Source organism: Orbilia oligospora (assembly GCF_000225545.1).
Source record: "Orbilia oligospora ATCC 24927 unplaced genomic scaffold scaffold00215, whole genome shotgun sequence".
Lineage (NCBI taxonomy): Eukaryota > Fungi > Ascomycota > Orbiliomycetes > Orbiliales > Orbiliaceae > Orbilia > Orbilia oligospora.
The window spans coordinates 1,437,443-1,465,413 of record NW_011645772.1 but is presented as its reverse complement, the minus strand read 5'-3'; the positions used below and the strand labels follow the sequence as shown (position 1 = coordinate 1,465,413).

The 27,971-nt window shown below is 44.7% G+C and overlaps 5 protein-coding genes across 5 annotated transcripts; 3 read left to right on the top strand and 2 right to left on the bottom strand.

Moving 5' to 3' along the window:
• Positions 1–6,179: 6,179 nt before the first annotated feature.
• AOL_s00215g431 (uncharacterized protein) lies at positions 6,180–8,198 on the bottom strand (the record flags this gene model as incomplete). Its single annotated transcript, XM_011129633.1, has 5 exons — positions 6,180–6,907; positions 6,972–7,200; positions 7,266–7,876; positions 7,970–8,033; positions 8,106–8,198. 5 exons carry the CDS (start codon positions 8,196–8,198, stop codon positions 6,180–6,182), a joined length of 1,725 nt encoding a protein of 574 aa, XP_011127935.1.
• Positions 8,199–13,081: 4,883 nt separating this feature from the next.
• On the top strand, positions 13,082–15,156 carry AOL_s00215g430 (uncharacterized protein; the record flags this gene model as incomplete). The annotated part of the gene is made up of 3 exons (XM_011129632.1): positions 13,082–13,574; positions 13,642–14,409; positions 14,468–15,156. The coding sequence occupies 3 exons, from the start codon at positions 13,082–13,084 to the stop codon at positions 15,154–15,156; spliced, it is 1,950 nt and encodes a 649-aa protein (XP_011127934.1).
• Positions 15,157–19,926: 4,770 nt separating this feature from the next.
• AOL_s00215g429 (uncharacterized protein) lies at positions 19,927–21,091 on the top strand (the record flags this gene model as incomplete). Its single annotated transcript, XM_011129631.1, has 2 exons — positions 19,927–20,499; positions 20,573–21,091. The coding sequence occupies 2 exons, from the start codon at positions 19,927–19,929 to the stop codon at positions 21,089–21,091; spliced, it is 1,092 nt and encodes a 363-aa protein (XP_011127933.1).
• A 1,418-nt stretch (positions 21,092–22,509) lies between these two features.
• Positions 22,510–24,358, top strand: AOL_s00215g428 (uncharacterized protein; the record flags this gene model as incomplete). The annotated part of the gene is made up of 3 exons (XM_011129630.1): positions 22,510–22,742; positions 22,805–24,228; positions 24,300–24,358. The coding sequence occupies 3 exons, from the start codon at positions 22,510–22,512 to the stop codon at positions 24,356–24,358; spliced, it is 1,716 nt and encodes a 571-aa protein (XP_011127932.1).
• A 1,010-nt stretch (positions 24,359–25,368) lies between these two features.
• Positions 25,369–27,444, bottom strand: AOL_s00215g427 (uncharacterized protein; the record flags this gene model as incomplete). Its single annotated transcript, XM_011129629.1, has 4 exons — positions 25,369–26,200; positions 26,279–26,396; positions 26,473–27,252; positions 27,405–27,444. The coding sequence occupies 4 exons, from the start codon at positions 27,442–27,444 to the stop codon at positions 25,369–25,371; spliced, it is 1,770 nt and encodes a 589-aa protein (XP_011127931.1).
• Positions 27,445–27,971: the final 527 nt, after the last annotated feature.

The window sequence follows — 27,971 nt, the reverse complement described above, 5'->3', positions numbered from 1 at the left end:
GGTTACTGACGATTAGACTGAACGACCCTATCTATGGGGGAATGTTCATCCGGGAGGGCTGCCTGTTGATCTTGGGATTCCGGGGCCCCCCAAAGCAATATGATATCGGGGTGGCGGCGACGAGAGCGACGACGACGAGAACGTCACTGTTGGTTCTTCCAACGGGCACAAGATCAACTCTCTCACGGTTTCGGGAAATATCGAAAAGAAAAATGGGGGGGAAGTCTGTCGCTTGAAAAGGAAAAATAATGACCTAGACGGAAGCCTTTGAAGAATGTCTGTATGACTGCAAGTATATGATATGAGTGGATCGATTTCGAAGGTTGGGGCCGAGAGGGTTTTGGATACGTTTCCTTCGAGATCTAGTCAGTCTTTGGGTGAGGTTGCGATTAGTTGAATGCTTGCAGAATCCCCATGCGAAAGGAATGCCTGGATCGGGTCGGTAAAGTGAGTTTCACCCGCAATATTGGGAAGGTCAGAACAAGAAAAAAAGGTTTTCCATGAAGGAAAAAAGGTTGTTTTATGGGGTTACAAAATGACGTTCCCAAGCGAAGGAACTTGGGAATATAATCATATCACAAGACAATGAGACAAAGTCTAGCTGAAGAAGAGGAGGGACAAAATGCTTGGTGTATCCTAGTGGATTCGGATTTCGGATTTCGGATTTTGGATTTGAATTGATGGGGGGCGGTTTTTCGTCGATTCAAACTTCAAACTATTTTTGTGACGGCTGGATGATTGAACATCGCGTATATCGTAGAATCTGCAGTCGACATAAAACATGATCATTATTATAATTATATTACAGTTGAGTAACTTCGTTTATAAATTTGAAAGGTATCTTGGGGGAATCAAGGACTTCGAAAAAGAATCCAGCGCATGTGCAGCTGAAGGACCTCTTTTGAAGAGGCAGGCAATTCGGGAAGGCAGCCCACTGCCACGAGAGCCCTCACGTCTTTTTTTTTTTAACTCACATCCATTTATATCGCGGTGCGCATGAGGTTCTCCCAAAGTGGAGACGATGCAACCTTTCGTTACGAGAATAAGCTTAAGCGGGATGTCGATCTAGTAAGGGATCTAGCCAAATGGAAGGCAACCGAAGCCTAAGATATGAAGAACCGCATTGGCATTAGTAAATGTGATATGAATTGATATCGATATATATGCACCTAGGTTGCATCGTTTAAATCAACCCATAGTGTACCGCAGAGGGCGGTTGCAATTCATGTTGGAGTGGCGCATGTATGCACAAGTCAAGAATTTAACTTAAACTTGAATTTTCTTTGAAGACAAAGAAAGACATGGCCTGAATTCATGAAAGGTTGGAGCACGTACTTACACACATGTCTCGCTTCGGTGCCATGTAATGAAGCGAGCTGAGCCAGTTGGTCGAATTCTGTGTTAAGACCGGGCAGTCATTAGAAAGTCTGCTTTGCAGTGTAACAAAAAGAGAAAAAAAAAGAAAAGAGGGATAAGGATAATGAGGAGATCTATGCATATATGTATGCGAATTATGTTTTGATATCACGACTTAGCCTCGAATCCCATCACGACTGGTCGACCTGTCGACCCGCCATGCATGTTCGAATTCAAGCTATCGCTGGTAGTAAATGTGTTGAGATGAGGTTGGCGGGATCGTCGATAGATGGCACCGCTTCGGCGAGAACAGTCGAGTCTCCATGCAGATACAAGGGTGTTACCCAAATTTGGAAATCAGGATGATTGTTAAAATATAGCGTTTCTAACTACCCTCTCTCTTGAGCTTATTCATTCAGGAAGTTATCTAGGTATGTAAGTACCTAAGTAGGTACTTACGTATATATATTATTTATAAGTTTATAAAACTTACTGCAATATAAATATAATATACAGCTGTGTGGGTCTTCCTGGGTAGCAAGGTGCCTCCGGATATCCAATTACCTCCAGGCCTTAATCAAATGATAAGCCTGGATAGATACAAATAAGTACTGATACCGATGTATTCCAGATCTGAACAGTACCAGAAACGAAAATTTACTGGATATAATTCGGTCGATTGGAACTAGATTGGAAATCACCATTTCCCTGACATGCCGGCATCAATACACAGGATATGGCTCAGCAAGCTATTTGATCGTCTTCAGCTTCCCCTCGTTCCCTAGTTGTGCTGACATGATATATATCTTGCCAGTTTCTCTATGATTGACCTGGAATTGGTCATGAAATAGTTGACATGATCTGACTGCTAAATTAAAAATATATAAAGTTACGATGATGCAGATATTGGATATGGTGGCTACGTAGACTTAAGAGGTAGTATATACCTAGGTAGATATATGAATATGCAGGTACGAAGTTAACTTCTAGGACCGTGTATGAACAGGGCAAAGGCGCAGAATATTAACACTCATATATAGCGAAGAATCTATATCATAGTATTGTCGCGAGAATTGAGGAAATACAACCTCAACTCCTGTATACTAATATATCTTCCAATCAATACAAACTAATGCAAGACCCCGGGAGCTGTAGGTTTACGCGTATGTGCACATTCATTGAATAGTGGAGTTAGCTCGCCACTTGAAATGGCGGCCTCAACAGCTCCGTTCGTTCGGCGTTTTGCCGGCGATGACTGCACTTCATAATTATGGACATTGCATTGGCCATATTGGTTCGTGGAACTACCGACTTCGTATTTACGTTAAGTATATAATCGGTCACCTTAGAGTCTATTTTGTCACCTTATAGAGATGAGGCATCATAAACGGACCACTAGTTTGATCACTGAATATGCTCCATTCATCAATTGAATCAAAGAGGGAAAAAAAAAAAACCTTTCTTAAGACTATTTTACCATTGGTCCAAGTTAATTATTGTAAACCTAGCAAATACCTTTATATTTAATTTATTATAACCCACCATACGAGTCTAAGAGACACGGCAATTGCATGCAAGATCAGTTCGATATTATTGTTAGCAGTGGTATACTGTAGTAGCATCCCGAGACTTAACTGTTGGCTAACGCTATAACTTAATTAACTCGTCCTATCCAGCAAAGGCGTGACATTCAATCCCGTCATTTCAGTAACAAACTGTTGATTGTGGCACAGCGCGTACATCCGACATGCCGTTGACAGCTATAATAGCTAGGAGCCAGGTACATATACCCCCCAACCTTGTTCTACTTTAGTTATTCCCTGAGCCGTAAGTATCCCCATAGAATCCTCAACCTTGTGCAAAATCGTGAGCATGTTTCTCACTGATTAAGAATCAATTCCCCTGGCATGAGTCTAGTACAGTCTCCACATCGTATTGTCTTATACCCTGGTCTCTAACCGATACATTTGCTCTTCTCTATAGTTCGAATCTAGTTCTAATCCATAATCATGCATGACAGTTGGAGCCAACATCCCAACACAGACGACGTGCAACTACAACAGGGTGCAACCATCTACCGCACATTAATAAATTTATTAACCCTATAGCTATCCAAAACACTCTTCGCTGCCTCCAGTGCCGAGCGAGAGAAACGGATACCTAAGCGCTGACAGCTTGACCAAGAGAATCAATACAGTACATTAACTACATATTAATAACAAAACGTCCTATAATAGACTCTAGCCTTACCCATGGCTCTGCTGCATGCCCCCCTTTTTCTTTTTTGTTTCCACTCTAGCTCTCGTGTTCAGCTTAAGGTTCGTACATGTACGCCCCATTTGATCTTTCATGCAAATGGTTTACACATGTTGGTGTATCATATCCATCACAAGTATGTATGTACTTGTCATACATTTCGCTTACTTCGTTTCCCGTCATCGGTCGTGGCCTACGCGGCATTAGCTACCTACCTAGCTAGTATCCAAGGGCCAGGGATCCGAAAGACCCTTCAATTACAATCAATAGGATTGATTTTTTTTCTTCTATCTCCACGGGGCTTCCCCCGCGTCGTGGTCGTGGGGAGTTCGCTCATCATCCTCGTGCCCCATGGGGTCACCGCGCCGGGGATCAATTGATCAAACGACTCCGTTAGGTGACTATAAATCAGCTTTTCATGATAATAATTCCGAAAACTTCAAAATCCGAATGTAGCTGAGATGCAAACACCCACCGCATGTTTTATCTATACGTTTATGTAGCGTTTCATTCCATCCCTGTACGTCTCTTTAGGATTTAAGATGTTTAGATATCTCGAGATATATATCTCTAAGTCGCCTTATTCGTCGCACGTGGACTCGAGGTGTACTGCAAAGACGCGCAAAACGTGATGCCGAAGGCAGGAAGCCGATAACTATAATGCATTTCTAACCAAGAAAATAAAAACGTGAGGTTAAACGTGGGCAGGAAGTAAGGGGAGTGCCAGTTCATGTATGTTCCCTTTAAACTTCCCGAGACACAGATTCAGGTGGCCGAGATGTCTGTACCTGATATATATCTGTATATCTAAGGAACCCCGCTTCAATCAAAGAGAGAAACAATCCATCCAGAATGGAAGGTTCATTGGTTTTAGACAGATATCTTTGGGAGAGAGATATTGGAAACTCGGGTTAATTCTATAAAGCCAGTGTCTAACCTTTAGTTTCTGAACAGCTGAATCCATATCAGCTTTTTATTTCCGAGACTTGATGCCACCGTCATACATAGTATATATTGTATTGCTTGACGAGTTATCGGGTTTCTACATGCTTTAAACTTCATGTTAGACAGTCGGAGCTGACTGGGGAACATTTTTGCATTGCATTGTCGGTAAGAGTGACCGCTGGAAATATTTCCCTTAGTTTATCTAGATCTGTTTATAGAAGCGGGATAACATGCGACAACATAGGTAATTACAGTTCCAGAATTCCAGTCCGTGAATTCTAACCTAAGGATGCGTACGTATCGAATTGCACTGGCACCATGGTGTGGCTGTCACCTTACGGCCCGCCGTCCAACTTCTTTTTTTTTTTTTTCTTAAAAAATTCGTGGGATTGTGATGAATTCCGCAGGACGGTTCATTAATCCCACACGGATGTGCCGTGATATGAGTTTCGTTGCTAAATAGTGCTGCACCTTGTGGAATGCTTGTACTTACATACATGCCTAGTTTATCGATGTTGATAGGGAGCTCTGGAAGGGGGTTGAGAGAAGGGGAAAAAAGAAAGAAAGAAAGAAAGACGTTACAACTCGACTAGGGGCCATGCTAGTCGATACATGCTGACATGTATACATGTATACGTAGTGTAAGTACCTATCTGCATACACAGCTGCAGGTACGAAATTTTCTTTTAGGCTTGTGAAAGCCATCTTGGAATTCCTAAAAGTGGCCGAAAGGAATTTCTTGACAGCTGGAATGATTTGCAGAATGCGCGATTATGACAGCGGGTTGGGCCATTGCCATGGCCGCACTGCAGCATTATTTCATCGATGTCAAATAGAAAACCTGGTTATTTCAAGCTACAATTACGTATTAAGTATAGTCAGCAAAGGATATTCGGTAGAATCGTCGGTGATAAACAACAAGATGCCTCTTCAGTTAAATTTATAAATGTTAGAAGGAAAAAAAAACTTTGCCTAGCTAGTGCCTACCTAGGTAGTTAGTCTCGATTTTAAAACTCATAGAGCCCTACGGGTGCTATTGTGCCTAGTTAGCTGCCGATCTAACGGCCTCGCAAGGCGACGGTTATCTTGGTCATGGTTTCAGGTGAATCACTTTTCCATCTATCGAATAGCATAATCTATTCGTTATTTTTACATGGGTGCAAGATGTATTTCAACTTGTGCCTGTATTCATTCGTGACGTTGCTTGTAACAGGTAATTTTATGTCCGTGAAGATATGCACAGAATCAACAGACGCTAAAGAAACCCGATATGTAGGAGATAGATCTTCGCCAGAACGTAAAGGTAAAATCGCAAGGGAGGGGTACAGGGTAGATGATACATGTAGATGTTAAGGGCGATGACCATGATTTCTAGGTACAAATATGTAGACCCTGGATAAAAGATAAAAGATTAAAATATATGGCTGAAGTGAATCGAGTATAGACAAAGGAAATTCGTTAAGTAAACCAAACCAGGGCTACCAAAATCGCGCAAAGGCTAACAAAATTACCCACTCGAGATGGGAGTTAAGAAAAAGATGGGAGTTGAAAAAAAAAAAGGAAGATATAAGAAAAGAAAGATTGCAACAACTAGAAATGCACAAGCGCCGCTAGTTTTGAACCTATTGGCTTGGCTGTGATCGATGTCCGCTATCGCGGCCTTCGTAATCGCCCTTTCCAGAAGCGACAGAGTTGAGCTCCATGATTTGATCCTTGCCAGGCGTCACCCAGAATCTCCTCTCCCCGCGAAGAGCTCGGATGAACCATGGTGTCGCAGCGTTTTCTGGAAGCTTGTAGGTCCAGTACTCCTTAAGGTCTTCATCAGCAGGTGAAATTCCGGTGGCAAGCTTGATAATGAAAGCGGAGCCGTTGAGGACAGTGTAGCAAAGGATACCGGCGATAAGACCGTAGGCAATAGAGTAGGAGAATGGCATGAAGATGAGGGTAGCGAAGGCAGGGATGGCATCACCAGCGTAGTTCCAGTTGATGCCCATGACAGCTTTCATCATCATACAGCCGACGAGCATGAGAGCGCCTCCGGTAGCCCATGGTGGGATACTGGCGAAAATTGGAGCAAAGAAAATAGCAATGAAGAAGCAGATACCAGCAGACATGGAAGCGAGACCGGTCTTTGCACCCTGGGCGATACCGGCGCCAGATTCGATGAAAGCGGTGACTGGAGAAGTTCCGAAAAGGGAACCGATGGTAATCATGGTGGCATCTGTAGTATATGCGATAGTTTGACGTTCGAAATCGCCGGTTTCTGGGTCGACGACACCGCAGAAGCGAACCATGGAGTAGAGAGTACCGGTAACATCGAGGATATCAACGTAGAGGAAAGTGAACAAAGCTGTATTATCTTGTGTTAGACTCAAGTTCTTTCTAAAATTGAGGGTGGTTAAATATATGCATACCTAAGGCAAATTGGCCGCCAGCACCAGAAAGGTTCCAGTCTTGAGGCACAAGAATAGTTTGGATTGGGTGGAAAGTAACGACTTTCTTGAAGAAGTCGAATTTCAGATCACCAAGACCAGCTTCGTCATGTGGGAAGAAGGTGAAGTTTGTGCCCCGTGGCCAAGAAAAGATCGAGACGAGAAGAATGCCAATAATCATAGCACTCTTGACTTTATACATCATCAAAAGCTGTTTGACGGAAACGTTAGCTCGGAGAACCCCAAAAGGCTAGACTTCTGAGTTCGACAACTTACAGCGGTGAGAAGACAACCTAGCATGAAACCAATCCACATGGTGGGGTTGCCGAGTTTGTGACTGGTACATTCCCCAAAGTCATTCCGGAACTCCTCGAGGCAGCCACCCAATTCAACTGGGGTATTTTGGGCACCATTGATAGCACCGATACCAGCAGAGTTGCTAAGACCGATGAAGCAGAGGTATAGACCGATACCAGCACCGCAGGCGATTTTGATCGAGTTTGGAATAACTCGAGCAAGCCATTGACGGAGACCGAAGATAGAAAGGGCAACGAAAATCAATCCTTCGATGAAGACTGCAGTCATGGCCATGCGATAGCTAACGGGACCAGTTCCATGGAAGCCGACGACTTGGTAAGTGAAGTAGGCATTTATGCCCATACCAGGAGCCAGGGCAATTGGCAAGTTGGCAAAAAGACCCATTGCAAAACTCGAAAGGGCAGAGATGGCAGCAGTAGCAGTGATCAAGTCGCGTTGAAGGACGATAAGGCATTGTTTGTAGTCATCAGATTTTTCGCAAAAAGGGTCCTCTCGACGGTTTTCGCATTCGCAAGTACCTCCAGATTGTGTGATAATCGTAGCATTTACGGAGATAATATATGCCATGGCTAGTAGGAATTAGTCAAAGTTTGATACTCAGTAAACATCTTCCACTATCATGATGATAGATCGATATCAATCGGTAAGTGATTAAGACATACTGAAGAAAATGGTAATTCCGGCACGGATTTCATTTAGGAATCGGGCACCCGTTCGAGCTTTCGGCTGCAATAATTAAATCAACATATTAGTTTCTACACTATCGACTGAATTGTGAATGCAGATGATATTCCATACGTGAGTAGAACCTTCAAGGCGAAAATAATGACCGAAGGCCGTAGCAGCGACGGCATTGTCGACGGACTCGATCCATCTCCTGATGGCGTCCATATCTGAGTAGAAGTCTATGTAGACTTAAATATATCTGCGTTGAAGCGTCGTATTATTTAGCGAACCAATTCGAGAGGCTGAGCCTTATTCCGCTGATATAATATATAAGTAGTTCTATGATATCTTGATATCGACTACAAAAGACGAATGAAAGCGAAATGCAGAATAATTAAATTCAACGACAATAACGGATAATGGTCGTGAGATCGAATGCTTTGCCTTCGGAAAAAAACAGACTATCAGGCGGGAGGTGGAGAGCTTTTGTATAGCATGCCGAAGGGCATTCGTCCCAAAGCCTAGGGCCATCTTGCGGGTCTCAGTCGGATGGCTCAACAAGGCAATTGGGGCACCAAAATTACATACGATCGCCTTTCAAGCGGGAAACCTGCGCAAGGCCGAGTCGAAACCTCCTCTGGGCTTCTTTCTTTCTCACATTCAGACGCCATTTCCTTTTTTTTTTTTTTTTTTTTCTTTTGCGCACAGAGTCTCGTCCCTGGTATCTTCCCCTTCGTTGCAACTCCTGTGCATGGAGGGGTATGTGTGTGCTGGGAAGATATCTCTTTCGACTCGCCTGTGTGAACTTGAGAAAAAAAAAAAAAGAAGGTTTGTCACCAAAAAAAAGAAACTTCATCACCCAAAGATACACATTTTGAATGCCTCCAATTTGCTCGCTGGCTGGCACTCCCCACGCTCCCGGTTGCCTGTGCCCAGAGTCTTGTCCTTCAATGGGGACCCACTTGGACCCCACAATGCCAGCCCGCCGAACGTTACCCACGTCTTGTTAGTCTCGATCGGAGCCTGCCTACCTATAGGCCTGACCATGTCAGACAGCTTTGATATCAGAATTACAACTGCTTCCAGCTCGTACACATGCCGGATAGGTAATGGCCGAAAGATCCAAACCGAGATGAAGCAGGAAAGTTGACTTGTTGATGGCTTTCCCACCAACCATTCGATAAACTCGCGCGATATGGACGTAATAGTTCAGCTACTAACCATATTTCGACTATCAAAAATGCAAAAGGCATGTTCCTGTTCCTGTTCCTGTTCCTGGGAAGCAAGGGATACTTCTAATCAATGAGAGAGGCGGTAGATGGCAAGGGATATCACAAAAGAAAAACGTTGTTCATACTCAAGTCCATACCCGAGTCCAGCTGCCTCGATGGGGGCAATAACGGACCTCCTCCAATAGAATCAGAGGCTATCATGCAGTATCTTGGGAATCTTATCGTGAGTTTCCAACCCAAGTCTATCATCATGATCAACTTTTGCCATGCAGCAGTCTGCATTGCATAAACTGCATGACATGTATACACACTCGGGCAAACTGCCTTCTCACGGTATCCGCCGTAACCCTGCACTCGCTCAAGACAACCGAATTTGAATGGCCATGGCAGACCCCCCAAAATTCCCCCCCAATTTTATCGACGAGTTGTATAAGCTTCATTGATAATAATAAGAGGCGGATTAGCAGGCTTGGTATTCTTGATACGAAAATGCATATGATTCGGGTCGCCTCTATCGTTGTTGATGGCTGCCGCATGCATCTAGGATGGAGCGATAAGCAAGATAAGTTAAAGCTATCGCTAGGCTCCTCACTAGACCCACAAAAATGATATGAGAAACCGCCGACAGCCGTCAAGAAACTGACCGATTCTCGGATCATAATCAGTAATTTTTCCAATTAACTTTCGTTTGGATGTCCCACTTGGTACGGCGATGTTGGGTGGCGCGACCATGCGAACGACGCCCTTGCTTCCTTCAGACTGTTTTATCTGGGATAAACGAAAGGCGGGAAACATACGGCTGCTTGCCCCTTCATAGATTGCAGGAGACGCCAGCGGGAATCATTACCAGTGTTCTATGCAAGGGTTGAGGGTCTTCTTTCTGGGAATCAACCTTCGACCGGCCCATTAGAGGAGCGGAAGCATGACGGCAAGACCGAGACCTACGCCCAGAACACCACAATTCATGAAAATCCTGCAAGCAATGCCAAAAAAACTCCGGCCAACAGCAATTAACCTTTGGGAACACCGATATCGATTGCTCTATGCGGATCCGGGTTTGTTTCTGTATCATTATAATTCCAATTCTAACCAAGATGATGTTTTGCAATCTTGCATATTCTTGACTTGTGTTTGCGTGGTATGCAACTTCTCATACCTCGGCCCCAGCCTCGATCTGGGGAAAGTATTAACAGGAAACTGTTCTCCTGACCAGGCTCGAACATCAACACGGGAGACCTAGACTTCAAGGAATGCCCTTACATCGAATCCCGTCCTTGGATTCCAATACAGATTATCCATGACTGAACCCTAGAATATCTCGTTTGACTGGCGAAGGGGACCAAGACATCTTCATTTCCATATTGCTTTGGTCCATGTAAGCCTCAGATTACAACCTCCTGCCCCAAACAAGTTGGAGAGCCGATAACGTGACAGACAAAGACTCTCGAAAAAGACAATCCTTCCGAGATTATAGACGAGATAGTAGTTTATATTGGGAAACACCCGATATTACTGATATTACTGGGCCTACCACGTTTTGGTCTATCTTAATATTGATAATTTATAGATACCCCGCTCACGGCTTCTGTTTCACAGCAATGTCGGAATCTTTCTAACGATAACAGAGACTTGATATAACTGATGCCGCCTCCGAACTCTTTCGAGGCAGTCCATGGAAGCCTGCACATGCACAGTCGTGGAATAGAATTATCTCAAAGAAAGGAAAGCTCATAGCCGACGGGGACGGTTTCCAATTCTGATGCGCCGCACTACTATTACTGTGTACACATCAATACCTACTTTAATATACTTCTCGACTCTCTCGCCTGTTCAGGGCATCTAGACGTTTGGTGTTCAGCGCTACCGTCTAGCACATGATATCAGCGAAGATCCGTTTTCGACCTAACACTTCGAGAACGACTAGCCCTGCCGACGATGTTGGAAGAATCACATCTGCGTGACAGGAACTAACAACGATATCGGTTGCGGTAGTTCTGGGCCCGGTACTACCGGTACATAACATTTCTGTGTGTCCGTTTTAAATATACCACCGGTAAACTTGCAACGCTTTGAAAACGAATAAAGCAGCGAAGAAATTTAATATTCTAGGTACAATGGGAGTTCCAAACTCGGGGCTTCGACGCTAGGTGCCCATATTTTGTAATGCTTAGCTCAGGAAATGAGCTGTAGGCCTCTTGATTGTGGGAACAAACCGTTCGAAGTCGTCAGCTAAGCGACGCCACTAAATGCGAAATCGAAAGCCTTGTAATTGTGTCTTGTGTGCAATGTCCCGAGTTCATCTGTGCGGCCGCTACAACATAGATGCGTACATACAAAGTAGGTATTTATGGACGCAAGTAGATAGCCCCGCAGCGGGCCTCCCAGGTCTCAAACGTACTTCCAGCGGTTGATCATTCCTTGAAATCGGTAGGAGAGATGCGTGATGCGGAAGCCAGGAGTACGAAATCTCATAGTCTTCCATTCTAGTGAATAAAAAAATATATCATGAAGCAGTCGGAACAGGGAGTCCAGGAGTTTGAATTCAACTACCGCTTCCAGCCATACATACATACCTACGCTGCACTGCACAGCCAAAGACACAACTTTTCTGTAACAACATCGAAAGTATACATACTTGCAGAGAGCCCTGCCAGGTCATCCTAAACAACTACTTAGTCAATTTACAGAAAAGTCGTGTACGATCGCACAATCTCACAGAGCTCGACGCCAGCCCGTTCTGATTCGATTCTGATTCCATCGATTTACACTAAATCGTGCAGGTCTGCAGCCTGTTCACAAGTCCAGTTCCCTTTGCAACGATCTCATTGGACCGTTGGGCTATTTCCCACGAAGAGGCCTTCCTCGATAGTCGCTGCTTGTGTACCCTGAGGACTGAGAACCTCGACTAAACCTGAACCTGAACCGCTTCGTATGCTTGCCCGATTTTCATTGCGCACACTAATTGACAGGGCTTTCGAAGTCGTCTAGATCCTATCAAAAAACTAAGACCTAGCGGAGCCAGCTTGTTTAATTATCTCGTCCTCCCGACCTGGAACCGCTCCTTCAGCTTTGGATACTTTTCACCTGCCTCTAGTTTCAATCCAATAGTTGATCCCCCAGGTTTAATAAAGGGCCATTTGGAAATATATTTCGAGGCTCGACAAGCTCATATTAATTATCCTCTCCTTCCCTCTTTTCTATAAACCTCGTCACATCGTTGTTTCCTACGCTCGAGGGTCTGCCCGGTTAAGTCCCTGCCCGAATTCTTGTCCAGGTCGGCTGCCTGGCTTCTTCGACCGAGGCCCACTTCGAGAACCTCTTAGCTAAGGCCCCGAACCGCACTCCAAACGACCACGACGCTTCAGAAGCCTCATATGCATGCATGGCCGATGTCATAGCCCGAATTTCGAAAAGAGTAAAAAAAAAAGGCACCACACCTCGGACGCACATAGAACCCGCAATTAACGGCCCCAAGAATTTTTTTTTTTTCTTCTTTTTTTTTCTTAACGGCGTCAAGGGGATTAAAAAAAAAATAAAAATAAAAATAAAAATAAAAAAGAAACAGAGAAGGTGTCTTGATATTTTCCGAGCACGCCAGAAGGAAAAATCCGAACTATACACTTGTTTGCAAGTGTGGGATTTGATTTTCTAATATAATCCTCTTCATATCAGTTTCCGGGCTTGAGATTAGACCAGACTCTCGGAATCCACAACGTTACAACACAGACCTCAACTGAACCACCTGATTCTGTCGATATCACGGGAGGGTACCGGTCTCCTACAGACGAGCTTTGGTGTTTAAGTTAACACCACAACCTTTACATCTGCTTCTCGAGGGAGTTTTCTCTACGTTTGAACACTCCGTCGCAATTCGCAATGTTTGGCACAATTGGTCTTGAATATGGCGATCCTCGCGACAGGGAAACTGTGGGTCAACGGAAAAACAGGAGAGTTACAGAAAGGGAGGGATCTGTCCTGACCAACAATTCGAGTGAGCGTTCTTCGTCACCGGCACCTAGTTCGGGTAGAAAGCCTTCGTCGACGGCGTCGTCAAGCGCAGGGAGTCAAAAGCAGGCTGCTCCAAGCATAGTATCGCAAAAGCCTAAAAGTCGTTTTGGTTTCTTTGGGAGCAAGTCTAAAGATGCGCCACCCGAGAAGAAGAGCTCGGTCTCGATGAGCGAAGGAGAGAATAGTACCCCAGAGCCAAAGATCAGTCTGCTGGCACTAGAGACTACTTCCTTACAGCCACCGAGGCCAATAAACAATGGCCGTATCTATAATCAACATACGCCACCTACGTCGGAGTATGATATCTCACGGCAACCTCCTATGCCACCACCGAGCGTCCCCGTACCCCCAACCCCAGACAGTGAGTTATCTATACCTACATGTCTTATTTTGAGTCTGTGCTTTCACTGACATAGATAATCTATCAGCCTTTGAAGGCCCTAACGCACATCGCACCCGTCAATTTCCCACTACAAACCAGAGGATTGCATCAGACTTCAATCTACGACCCATATTGACGAGCAGCTCCGATGATATCTCGCCCTCATCACCAAATTCCGGAAGGATTGCGTCGATGGGAAGTGGCAGTGATTCGCATCAATCGCAGATCGAAACGATTGACCACTCGCTTCAATCCTTCTACATAGCGGAACATGAGACAAATTATAAATTTAGGCCCGGTACTAGGGATCGCATGCATCCAAAGCCTCAGCCAATCCAGACTCAAATCCAGACCCAGACTCTGCATCAGCACCAATGGGCGATATCTCATATGTCTAACAGTGGAAATACCCCTACTACCGCAGGCCTACCTTCATACGATACGCTAGGTTACTCGCACCATCTACCAATAGATAGCAAACCACCACCATCAATGAGATCTGCCAGTAGAAGCATGAGTGAAAAAGCGCCACCCTCTGCGCACGGAAGGAGTAGCTTCCACGCAGCTCTGCAAAAGATGGAAAATGCCGGCCTGAAAATTATGTTCAAACGGCTAAGTGAAGACTGGGGCAATAGTGCTCAGGATTCTGACAACACTATGTTGCAAGAGATTGCGTTTGAGCAAAGGCTTTGGGCTTTGGTGGCTGCTGAGTGGCTTACATTCGGGAAGTCCCTTCAAAGTGATGCCCACGAATACCTTCTAGATGCACATATTACGGATGGAAGACGGTTATTACATCTGCATGGTTCCGCTGGTAAGCTAACTTCAAATGTCCTTTCTTCTTATCTCAATAGCTAATAATATATATACAGCTGATGGCTGGGTCCTCGCCGCTAAGTATCCAAACGTCACGGTTTACTCTGTTTCTTCTCAGGATATCTCCAATCCGCCCTGTCAATGGTCTGCGCCCCTCAACCATCATGCATTATTCCTCCCACAACCAAACTCGCCCCTGCCATTCCCAGACAACTATTTCGACGTAATCTCCACAAAATCGTTCCCTAGTATTCTTCGTCTGTCTGAATGGGTTCCCATCCTGCGAGAGTGCAACCGCGTCCTTCGCCCCGGTGGTTGGATCGAGCTTCAAATTGTTGACCCGGTACTTACAAAACAAGGCGAACTCCTCCGCGAATGGCTTGAAGCTAGGATTGTTCGTGAAATGCTGGAGGACAGTTATGCCATAAAGCCCTCAGATGATGTTCTTGGGTTTTTGCAAGAGACGGGATTTGATAACGTCAAGAGGAGTAGAATTGCACTTCCCGCGTCGTTCAACCCCAAGCTAAAGAATATAGCTCGTGGGCAAGGACCTGATCCTGACGCTGCAAGAGTTATGGTTCTGGTTGGGAGACATTTTTATGAGGAGCTTTACAGAGGGTTCAATCCCATCATGAACGGTTCCGGTGGTGATCAACTCTGGTGGCAGAACAAAGCCATCAAGCACGAGTGTGAGGTCCTAAATACCTGCTTCGGACTAACATTTGCCTTCGCCCAGAAGATCTGAGATGCAATACAAGCTCTCAAAGGTATTCCCATCATGACGTCACAAAAGTTTAGTTCTCCATTATATCCTTATGTTCTATTTTGTTTCTTTTGTAGCAATATTTCTAGATATCCTTTTACTATCATCATTGGAGAAAGTTTGTGCTGGATTAATGGTGGATCACTGGCGTTCTTCATTCGACGGAGTTTTCCTTTTTTATCGTTTTTCTTATATATTCTTCTGTTACTCTATTATTAGAGCTATGCTACTTTTATTGCGACGGATCCTATGGAGAGCAGTCCACCTGGTTCAATCCTCTGTTTCTTTGCCATCTACGTAAGAAGTACTCGGTTTTTCAAGCCCCAAAACCTAAATTCATCTTTCCTTTGTGTTGTATCATACTGCTATCCTTTAACCCGTTAGACCTTCATGCGCAGCTAGTCCTGAGCATCTTGGCTCTATGATTTTCTGACAAATAGTATCACTTCAATTGAGTCCATTCGTCTGTATTTTTCATCTCTGCTCCATCGAAGATAACACTGGATCTTCGCGAGATGCATGTCTCATATTTTTTTGTTCTGGTGTATTCCAGTCAGAATTCTATCATGTGCTTCCCGAGCCCGTGGTCCAACAGAAACAGAGCAAAACATTATAAGGTTTGAAACCAGCCTGAATGGACTCCTATGAACAAATTACATACTATCGAAAATGTCTTGAGATATTTTTTCCTTCACCGCCGTAATCTTATCCCACGAGTCGGGTTTTTCATGGGAAATTTGGCAGCAAAAAGAAAGAAACACAAAGGGGCCATCTTTTTTCCAAGACATGGAACAGTTCTCGAAGTAAATCCCCATGCATGAAAAAATCTCTTTTTTTTGTTCCGGAGTACATCCAGCCGTTGGGAAGACCGTATATTCCGCTATGTATCTGTGGGATTTTGTGATGTGTGGGAGTTTAAGGCAGCTGCGTACCGTTTGTCTGGTGGATCCCCGCCACTCGGACAGGCTTTGCCTTTTTTGGGGCCGTTTGGCCGACGGTAGTTTCAGTGGAGAACGCAACCCTCGATATCTGTGCACGGGCTTCGCTGGGGAGGGGAATTCGGAAGCTTGGGAGTACTACTGGGTAGTTCCATCATTTTTAACCAGTAAAGTGCTTTGTCCAGAAATTCCGGGACGCATTCAGACCCCGACTCGGACCTCAGGAAGCTCACTAGTATCAGACCGAGTTAGAGATTTTTTTGAACTTTGATTATTAATTAGGTACTTGGTACTTTTTATATAAGGTCTTACTGATGCCTGATGGAACTTGCCTTTACTCCGTAATATATATTCTGACAAACTTATAAGCAAGTAGACGGAAGTCACCAGATACTGGCGCTTATAGTACCAGCATCTAAGAGCAATGTTAAATTAATATAGCTATGCCATTAAGATACTAGCATTAGGATCAAGGAATAGACAATTACATGTAGCCATGAACTATTGTAATATTGAACTGTCAGCTCAAAGTTATTTCCCCTAGCATAGTTTAGGGTCCGTATAGGCATACGAAGCACTGTCATGGGAGATGCCGTCCCTTCAGGGTTTAACTTAAGAACGTGGTTATTTCTCAAACCACTCTTAACATTCTCAAATACAACGTTACCAAAGCGACCTGGGATTTCTCTTCGTTAGGCTTGGACCTCCGTTCTTTCCTTGCTTTCTTCGCTCTCTTATGCATGCATAGGTTCTCGTGTCAGATATGCGAGGATCCGTTGTGATGGTGCAGCGCGTATGGTTCATATAGAGCTATATATCTGCGCGCGAGTAATTGCTATAAAGTGCGCGGGGTGTAGAAGTGGTGGTTTGAACTTGCCCGATAGAGATATCCGGATATCAACCTCGTTTGATTTGTTACACAATGCCGGCCGGTGCCCAGTGTCCGTGGTTGAAAGACGTTACACGGATAAATGGCGGCCGCAGCTAGCTGCGCAGACGCTGGTCGTGAAATACATGCGGAAGTACGTGGAGAGGGGTTGATATAAGAGAATTTAGCCAATAGTGGTTGCCGCGTCAAATATATTAATATTGAGAGTGAGTGTTAGAGTTCAGGTCCTTGAGATGCCCTCCATGAATCGATCGAAGTACTCCGATAGTACAGCATAATAAGACGTAGTATTTGCGATATCCTGTAATTTGTTGATCGCATGTCGCCTTTGAACTTTGAGTTCACTTAGGAGGTAAAAATTTTAACCCCACAGGGGGCTGGCCTCCTTGATACGAATGAAAGCTATCGTGCAAAAGTCAGGACTATATATAAAGGGGCTTGAATTTTGACAAGTGTATGATCAGGAGTTAGCTAATAGGAGGTGTGGTAGCACGAAAAAGTCCCAAGGAATTCGCGTGGTCCACAAAGGCGATAGAGAACCGTAAGCTATAATTGGCGATCCCAATATTAATATCAATAATACCTTATCCCGAAAGATCCAAAGCGGGGACGTTGGAGTTGCTCCAACCATCCACGGAAAGCTAGAAGCTATATGAGGCTAGGTAGGAGCTAGATGATCCCTATATTCACTTCCTCGGATTGAGAATCATTGCAGTGCTATTCTTGCCGATATCTTCTAAGAAGCGCTTAGATTATACTTATGCTGCACCTAGAAATGGAAGAACATTTACGCAGAGTATGTTCGTAGCACCAAGTGCGCAGAATATATAAGAGCGGTTAATTAAGCCAAGACCTGTTGTGGATATACGTATATATAAACTTGTCTAAATTGTTCCTGTAAACTCCAAATGTTGCAATAATATTAAACTGCCTTTACGGTTGACCGACGTCCCACAGATATCTCAGCATTCATGAAAGGAATCGCTAAATACTCCTATGTTTTCTGGAGACCAGAAAGCCTCTGAAAATAAATATTTTCCATTGCATAATCTAAATCCATTAGCGATCATCGATCATAGCTGAGAATGGCATGTACGTCACACCGAAATTAAATCATAACATTATGGTTTTATATGTACTTAGTATCTAACGACATGGGACCGCTTGCATATGGCCTATCGGCCTATTTTTTGGTAAGTGGTGCATGGTGGCATCAATAGATGTTCAGCACATAAAACCCATGTCATTCCATGCTGTGAACCCAGGCTCGAGTCTACCGTGGACCACTCCGCAAAGTTGGTAGGTACAAGTTTGCAACTTTTGTAAGAAACGAGTACATTTTCATGCCTGAAATTCCATCATAAGTTACACTCGCCTAGCATTGGGTACATATTCTTTGCGTCACATAGGTTCGGTAAGTGGTCGAGGCTTGCTACGTCGCTACACGGATCGCATGGACAATTTGCCTTTGTAACACGCCATGTCCAAGAGCATCCACGTTATATACTATACGGGTGAGCCTAAAATGAGGAAATGATATCACATATTAGAAAGTGTAGCCTAGCCATGTATATGGACAAAAACAATAGCCTCGGCGGATTCTTTATATCAACGTTGTAATATATCCACGACATAGAGGCGCTAACTCCACCATTGACGGCAAGCCTCGCATACCCGCCCGGAAACTCGGCAACACGCTTATCATTGAGTTGGTGTTGGAATTTTGATATGCCGATCGTAGCTTAAACAGAAAAGAGCAGCTGTAATACGAAACGACTGAATTGGAAATTGAAGGAACTTTTGAAGGCGGAAGATTCGAATAAGATAACAGTCTTAGCTTTCTCCTGGTCTATTTTGTTTCCTTTCCATTTATTTTCAACAAAAGATATCAACATCAAGAGACGAATAGTATTGAAGTCAATATAAGACAGTCGCCATTGCTCAGAACGCATCGTAATTTTGATGTTTGCAGTTCGACAATTGCCTAAATTGGTTGTCTGTATCAGCAAGCGCCCACCAAAAATAGCTTACAGCCTTTCCCAGCCTGTCCACCAGTGAAAGCCAAGAGTCGCGCGCTAACATGGAAGCTTGGATTCGTGCTGCCCTATCAGCGGAAAGGGACCTTCCTCTTCGTGTCGATCTTTAAGCTTATCCCAGCCCGGGAATTCGGCCCTCCACTCATCTTGCCGTCCCGGCCCAATGAGATGCCTCTGATGAGAAATTGCTCGTTAGGATGTCTTTGGGACGGGGACCAATTCTCAATTCGAAGCGCCTCACCCTGCAAAGACACGCAAATGGCATAGCTGCATGAACTCGGATACGGAAGAGGCTTGCTGTGTGGTATGACTCGGTTGGTAGCCAAACGTTGAATGGGATTTCCTGCATAGAAAAGTTGCGAATTGTTCAATTTCCCTCCGTTTAGCCAATGATAAGACCGATAAATAATGGTGGATCCAGCTGGACAAGCTTCCCAGGAGCACCCGGATATATCGACAGGGCAAGGCGGCAGAGGCTAACGGGTTTATTTGTTTCTATAATTGTAATCTACATTAGAGAAGTTTCCTGATCTTGATTGATATAAAGAACCTATCGCATGCTCTAGACGCAACGGAAACTCTTCCCCTCCACTGCATTATCGTACATTAGTTTATCAACTTCGCTTCGTGGTAGTTTTGTATTTGGTTTTTTATTTCCTTTTCCCATTTCCATTCTCACCTTGAAGGAGTTGATTTCCTTTTACGTACTACCTTGAGCTTGAAGTCGATATCTTTCAAACGGCTTGCACGACCTTGCACAAATTCTGAAAACGCACACCTTACGATAACTAGAGCCTCCATCGACTTCAATATACTACTTCGACTCGAGTACTACCTTTTTTTGCTCTTTTGATATAGGATCGGGTATCCACATTTAAATATAAAAAAAATGTCTTCCACCTACAGAAACCTCCTTCTCTTGGCGGTTGCCGGTCTTGCAATAGCGACACCATTGCCACAATACGATAGCGAGCCCCAGAGGGCTATTGTAAATGAGACGGCCGGGTCCCCTTCATGGGCTGAGATGGACACTATGAAGGTCATTACACCAATTGGTGCTGAATGTTTCCTCATGGGAAACCCTCATGTTTATCCGCTTGGTCTCAGAGTTGGTATCTACCTTCAATGGTTTGCTACTATCTTGGCCAACTTCTTCGTCCCGTCGGTTGCCTCCTCGATGCGCGGTATCAATACGTTGTTTCAAATCGCCATCTTCAGTGGTCTATCTTATGAAATTACCAATATGGATGCATTGGATGGGATTGAAGTTTTCATTCTCCTGACCCTTTGCATCGGAAGCGTCGTTTGCTTGATCACCTCCCCCAACATGGACGTCAAAGTCACCAGAGCTGGGCATATCGCTAGATTATTTGTTTTTCTCGGTATCTTTATGTTCGGATCATGGTACTGGTTTACTGGCTACAAGTTCACCGCTATGACTAGGTGCACACAAGAGATTCTGGTATGTAACCAAAATTATTTTAGATTCAGTGTTTTATATTGCCTAGGGTTGTTATTAACATCTACTCTCTTAGTTCCTCTTCTTCTGGAAGGTCCACCTCTACCACTGGTTCATGGGTTTCTCCCAGGCTGTCATGATCATTGGTTGCCTTGCCTGCGCTGGTACCCTTGGTTATGAGATTTATTACCTCACCAACATCATCGGCAACGACGGCTTCAAGCCCACTCTCTCCAAGGCCCTCCAAGGCAAACTTCACAGAGACTCCGCTCTCGGTGGTGTTCTTCAACAGGAGAGGTACGCTTGGGTCTCTGGGGCTTTGTTGGTTATCATCTTTGTCATCACCGCCGCCTTTATCGCTACCGTTGAAGGTGCCCTGAAGTACAGCAACACCTTCCTCACATTCAACCTCGGATCCCCCGTCGAGCTTATTCCATTTATCATCGGATTGTTTAGCTTGCTCAAGGTTTTCGTCGGAATGGCTGCCGGAGCCGCCAAAGTTATCAATGATGGTATGTCTCGATCTCGATCCGAGACACCAGAAGGAAAGGAGTTGAGCTCGAGACCAAGCACCGGCGCTGGCTTCCGTTTGTAGATGCAATATGCATTAGTGGAAATCATTTTGCATAATCACAAAAACAACCTTTCTTTGCTCTAATGTTTCTTTGAATTTTACGAATTGGTTTAATGGTGTGCTTGGAGGCCCGCGAGTCATTGATTTCAGTCTTTATCACAGGAAGTTTTTTTTTAATTTTCCTTAAGCTTAATTTATATACCCCAGATATCGCGACGGCCTGGCGACAATTATGGTCGTTTGCATGTACTTAATTGCTATATCGGCGAACAATGAAAATATGATACTATGTATCATTTGGCAATCAATTTTGAAATCTCGCTGCGCGCTGCAGTATTTATACATCCGTCTTCATGTATTTATGTACACTGCCAGTGCAATCTAACCTTTGCACGAGCCGGGGTACAAAAGAACAAGTGCTCTGGATTACTCTCCCGGATTCTGGTTCGCTAGAAAGCTATACCTTTAGTGTCTCCATGAATTCAGTGATATATCGTATTAGGTTATCGATATGTACGAACTAATTGCAAATGCGATCCAATATATGTGTAGAATAGCTTCAAGGGCTAAGTTCGACGATAAAGGCCTACATGCAGCACCAACAACCAATTGAATTTCAGGACGAATAAGGCTATATTAAATTTAGGCTAGCCATCGCGATCCTCAGTATGCTAGTAGCCTTAGGTAGTGCGTCTCGATACAGGGTGCCTGAACTTGGAAAACAACAACTCAAGGACCGCCCACAATCCAACATCACGTCCTTTCCTTCTCCATTCCTTTTCAACTTCACTCCTTCCTATCACCAACAACATAACGACTCGAAACAAAACCAAACTGATCAAGAACCTCGCATAGCATCTTGTAAGTATCTCTTCTTGGCCCTCTATTGATCCAGAGACCGTGCATCGCGATCGTTGCTCTGATATCCTCGAGACCGACTCTTACAAACGTTTTAGTGCAGTTTCATTCAACATCAACAATTCTCGTTGCAAATATAAATTCTTCCTCCACCAGCAACCTCCCTTTTCTGCTTTCATCACAATCTATTTCCACTCTCCCTTCAGCATTCAGAAATCATTCAACCCACTCTGCTATCTCGTTCCCCTTCGCCTTTTCTTTCTATATCTTTTTCTCTATCTATTGTCAAACTCGTATTCTTCTTCTTCCTTTCCTTCCCATTCTTGCGATTCGGCCAGAATCCCCTCGAACAGCAACAGCAACAGCCTGCACCGTTGCTTCATCAACCCTTCCAAATCTCAACCTATAAACCCTTTGTAAAAACGAGGTGAGTTAACGCTCCTGTTCTAAGTGCTTGTTTAGTTCAGCATTACCTTCTTCCACCTGCGATGCCACTGAATCCCTGAGGGAACTCTCATATATACTTTAACCCTTGTGGCAATTCTAACAGATTTTTTTATGCACTATAGTTACAGACAGGAATGGCACCTAAAGAACGTCTAGAGCCGGGGTGTATTTGCTTCGCCTACCAAGGAAGGCCAGAAATCTCCACGCAGGGATCGATTATTGGCTCTACTAAAGATGTCGTTAACATGGAATGGCTAAATGCAGATGACTTGGCTGTTCTAGTCGACAAAGGTGCTGATGCTCCCGAAGATATCACACTTGCCCCTTTCATGGCGATTTCCCTTCATGAAAACCACTTCATTGGGCTGTAAGCACAACTCTTCCAAGGCTTTCAAGTGAAGAAAAGGTAATCTAACCTCTATATACTAGTCCACTCATCAAAGTTCCATATACTATGACGTTCAACAAGACTTGCGAACGTGCTGAACGAGTTGATCGTACATATCTTGCAATCTCTCCATCAGAAAACACTGTCAAACTTAAGAACAAGCGAATTGACAATCGCTTCCGCCCTCTTCAGGGGACTAACTTCCCAGTTCAAAAAATCTACAAGGACCCAAAAACCGGACGCCCGATGCCCGAATGGGATACCTTCATCGACTTCGCCGTGCCAATTTATATCAAATTCGATCAAATCGAATGGCATGCTGAGATCTACAAGACTCCGGTCCCTGAAACTCTTCGCATGATCCGCCTTTTCCGATTCGTCCAGAGTCTCGACTATGATATTCCTGATGTCGAAGAAATGGACGGTGACGGCCAAGTACTTGACCTTGCTGACCGCGATCGTACTCAGAGACGTCCCGTTGAGTGGATCGGACCCGGAGTCCGCAACGATAAACAAGGTCTCACCCCTCCATCAAGCTCAGAACTTGCTAAAAGAAACCAAAAGGCCGCCCTAAACTCGGTTAATTACGTCAACAACCCTAATAAGGGCCCCAACAATGCTCCTCAAGGTAACCCCGTTGGTATAAATACCTGGGCTAACATCGCCGGCGGCTCGAATGCTGCTCATGTTGGTCAAAACCAAAAGTACAACAATCAGCAAGGCCAGCAATCCCGTGGAGGGGGGTCCTGGGGCCAGAATAAACGCGGAGGTTGGGGAAATGAAAGCGGCGCCGGCCAGCGCGACCGACGGGGCGGACAGAATGGCGGACGAGGGCAATACAGAGGACGTGGAAATCAACGTGGGGGAGGAAAATGGGGAAACAATGGCCGCAATTCCAACGACGACCAGAAGAACGGGCAACAATGGGGCCAACAGAACAAGACTACCCAAAATGATAATGGAAAATCCTCAGGAGAATTGAAGATCCCAGAGAACGGGAAGCTTGCTGGTCTCGAGAAAGAGGTTACCCTTGCAGCCAAGATGATTCCTGACATCGAAGAAGAGAAACCTGCTCCAGTCGCTGAGCTTCTCGCATTGGCGAACGAGAAGACTACTCAAATGAAAAAGCCATCGTTAACCCAGGCTGCCAAAGAAATCGGAGAAAAGGACAAATACGACTTTGCAGCCTTCGTTCGCAACCGTGACCGCGAGAAGCAAGCAAAGCTCGGGATTGTCGCCGAAGAGAAGGATTCAGCGCAATGCATCTCCGACAATGATCGAACCACTTGGAATAAAGGAGGGTCAAAGCTTGTTAAAGAACCATGGCCAGAAGATTGGGAGATCGCTGAGCCCGGCAAATCCATCTTTGACAACATTAAAGATATCCCTACCCGTGAAGGATGGGACTTCCAAAAACCGAATATCCCATGGTGGGTTCGTTGCCAGGAATGGCTCGGCCTCGAAGGTGAGTTGAATAGCCTTTAAACCCCCCAAAATAATACTAAATGGGAGTGAACCTAACATATTGCGCGATAGGCGAGGACCGTGTCTACAAAGGATGGGAGTATCCCGATGATGAAGCGCTCTGGCATTGATTCCGTTTCACATGCCTCCTTGAAGCTTCTCGAATTGCGAACATCGAAGCTTCACAACTGTATAACACAAACCACGATAAATACTGTCAACTTTGAAGTCGTGGGAAACCTCCTAACATATTTGTCTTTTGCTTAATATTCGAAAAGAATATCACCCCATCTGCAAAATGCCCCTGCCCCTACAATATGCCCCTACACTACGCCCTTACACTACACCCATAGACTACGCCCCAGCATTATGCCCCTATGCCATGCCACTAAGATTCACATATGCTCAACTTCACCCCAACTCCCCGTCATTACATTCACACTACTCGAAGCGTGGCGTTAACTTGCATTGAGCCTGATAAATTCGTGAATAACGAGATTTTACCCCCATTAATTTCTTCTAGCTTATCGAAACTAGGCTGGTCCCGGTTCCTCTCCACTGTTTTATTTTTTTTGGGTTCCTTTTGTCTTTTACAGCGGTGCCTTTCTGCATTTTTTTTTGTTTGATATTTGATTTCATCATAGAATTAGCGTTTGGGTGTATCCATATGCAGTAAACGGAGTCAGGGTTGAGAATTGTGTGATGGTAGTTACGCCGTTCCTAACCATCTCTGACTCTGGGACAGACAGAGCTACTTGGGCAATTGGCCACGGGTTAATGTTCTGTCGTTTAATCTAAATACACGATTTACACCTTACCAAATATACAGCAAAAGCTGTGAACGACTATGGGCACATGGTCTGCAAAGCGTCCTACAATTAATAAGAGATTCAATAAGACATTAGATAATAAGAAACTACCAACCATCCTAAACAGAAAGCTAACCACCAATATACCATCGTCTGAGCACGCTCAAGAGAACCAATGTACAAAAGATTTCAAATATGAACATCGAACAAAAGAAACTAGACCCACAAGCCCAGAACCTAGCAGGTGGGGGAGACTACCAAAAACCAACCCGCTACACCACATATTTACGCCTGCTCTAAATAGAGCCTACCCCAAGATCGACCCTTCGAAATCACGCCTTGTGCTTCTCTTGCCACTCGTCCACAACTGTGACATAATCCTCAGGCCCATAAGGATAAAAGACCTGGCTAAACAACCCCGTTTTCCTCAACGGCTCGACATCCAAATCCTTTAATAAATGCGAGAAGTAGGCTACTGAATCAAAAACAAAGTCTGGATACCGTCTTCCGAATCCACCGGACGTTCTCCATCTACCAAATCGAGACCAAAGCGTAGCTTCCCAGTTGATGTCTTCCTCGGACTTTTCATCAACTGGCTTAAGCTTGTTTGTCAAATATGCGGTTGCCCATAAGGATTGGATATGTGCAGTAATTGAGGTATCGAGGTTCATGAGGGCACCGCAGAAGACGATGGAGTTGTGGAATCTTTTGGTTGGTGGAGCGATTAAACGCCATAGCCTGAACGGTCTATTGAGTTCATCATGCTCCGAGCCACCACGAAGGGCTTCGTAGTTAGCATTGATAGTTGGTTGATTTGCCAGCCTAGGGTATTTCTTTAGAATCTCGGCATCAGCCTTCTTAACAATCTCCTCATCCGCATAGTCGGGAATTTCTTTGTTGACGTAGGGAAGGCCAAGATCTCGCTCGATGCCTTCAGGGAGGAATTTGACATGGGGCTTATATTTCCAGCCGGTGGAACAGATGAGAGCGTCGGTTTCTATAACTGTGTTCTCTTCTGGCTTTTCGGGATCGCTGAGGTGGATCTTTCCCGGGGAAAGCTCCTCGATATCTTTGAGATGGATGGTAACGGTACCGTCACGGACATATTCGAAAATATCGGTTGGGTAGTTTAAGATGGAAAGGGTCGAGGCAATGAAGAAAGCCCTGGAAGTGACACACGTTAGCCATTTTCAACATTTATGTGACACCCGAAACTCTGAGTTTGGACTACAAAAGTCTTACTGTGTGAGAGGCTTCATCTTCTTCGTTTCAGGGTGGTTGTCGTATCCATTTAAAGCTTGGACATCGCTGCCCAAGATTCCAAAGAAAGTGTCAACTATTCCTCGGCCCAGTGCGGTTCCTATATCGGAGATGTCAGTATCAAGCCTACGAGTTTGGTCTCGAACTAGTGCGGGTATCAACGGATGCCTGCATACCATGCATGAAGTTTCTGACACCGGAATAACCATCAGCTTCATCCCAAATACAAGGACTGAACCAAGTCAAGAATCTTGTTGTGATGAGCTTCTCAATCCACTTCTTTGCTGGCGTAACCTTCGGAGGTGACATCCAACAGAAACCAGTTCCCTTAGCTCGCACCACCCAATTAACCTTAATACCGTTGCTGGCAAATAGATATACGGCATCCCATGCTGATTTGGACCCGCCGAACACTGTAACGTTCTTGCTGCTCTTCAAGAGCTCATCGGAGTGTTGAAGTAAATCCTTTGCATGGAATAATGGACGTCCAAAGTTCTCTTGGCCCGCAAGTAGAGGTAGGAATGGTTCAGAAGTAACACCGGTAGCCATAATAAGTTTATCGGTCAATAGAGTCTTCGTCACCCCGCCTTGCCCGCCAATTGTCAAAAGCCATTGGCTAGATTCAGCTAGGTACTCAGCAGAAGATAGCTTGCTATCAAATCGTATCTTGTCGTATACGTTGAACTTCTTAGCGTAGGCGTTAAGATACTCGTGGATGGTCTCGCCAGGAATATGAGTTCCGGGTGTGACACCGAAGGGCTTCATGGGGAAGTCCGGGTATTCGTATGTACCGAGATTAGGGTCATAGAGACCATATTGGTTGTTAGACTTCAATCCGGGGTACAGGCGATGTTTCGCCCATACACCACCCGCAGATGAAGCTTCCTCGAGGACAACTAAATTTGTTTCTGGGTTGATTTGAAGGTATGTTTTGGAGGCGCAAAGACCATACCATCCTAATTTGAACCACAATGAAATATTTAGCAAACATCTCCAAGCGCTTGAACCAATGCAAGGTGCAGTGGTGTCGAGCAAACAAATTATAGGCTGTCGGCGCACGCGCACGAGCCAATAACTACCCAAAGAACTGGGGGGAACGACGACTCACCCGCGCCAACCACAACGACGTCGACCTTTTCGGATGCCATGTTGAATTATCGTTTACTTCGCAATATAAAAAGTATGTAAAACTAAAAGATTTTGTAAGGACAGAAGGAATTGAAAGTCACAAGAGGTTAAGCTGTTAGAAATTCCCCGAGGAGAAGGGGTTGGCTTCGATCTTTATAGCCACAAGTCTGTTTTTCTCCAAATCCCTTGTATGTTGGCGATTTAGGGGTACGGCCGGCCGAGCAAGACATAGAAATCGCACAATTCGCACGTATCCAAGCCAGAGTGCTTCAAGGGTGAGCAGAAGACCGCATTGCCAATTGACGGGACTCCCAGCTTTTTTTTTGGGCGTTTTTTTCTTATTCCTATGTATGTATTTTTTTGGGTTAAGGTGAGAAAAAGTACGGAGCTTGCGACTCCACCTGTACCTAGTTTATCCATTATCACTACTATCATATCAATTTTTCGTGCCGCAGATATACAGGGGTCTAGCTTGCAGGGTCCCTCTTGAGTGGTTTTACAGCTGTTCAAGACCAGTTAGAATTTCGACCGGTCGACCGTCGATGTA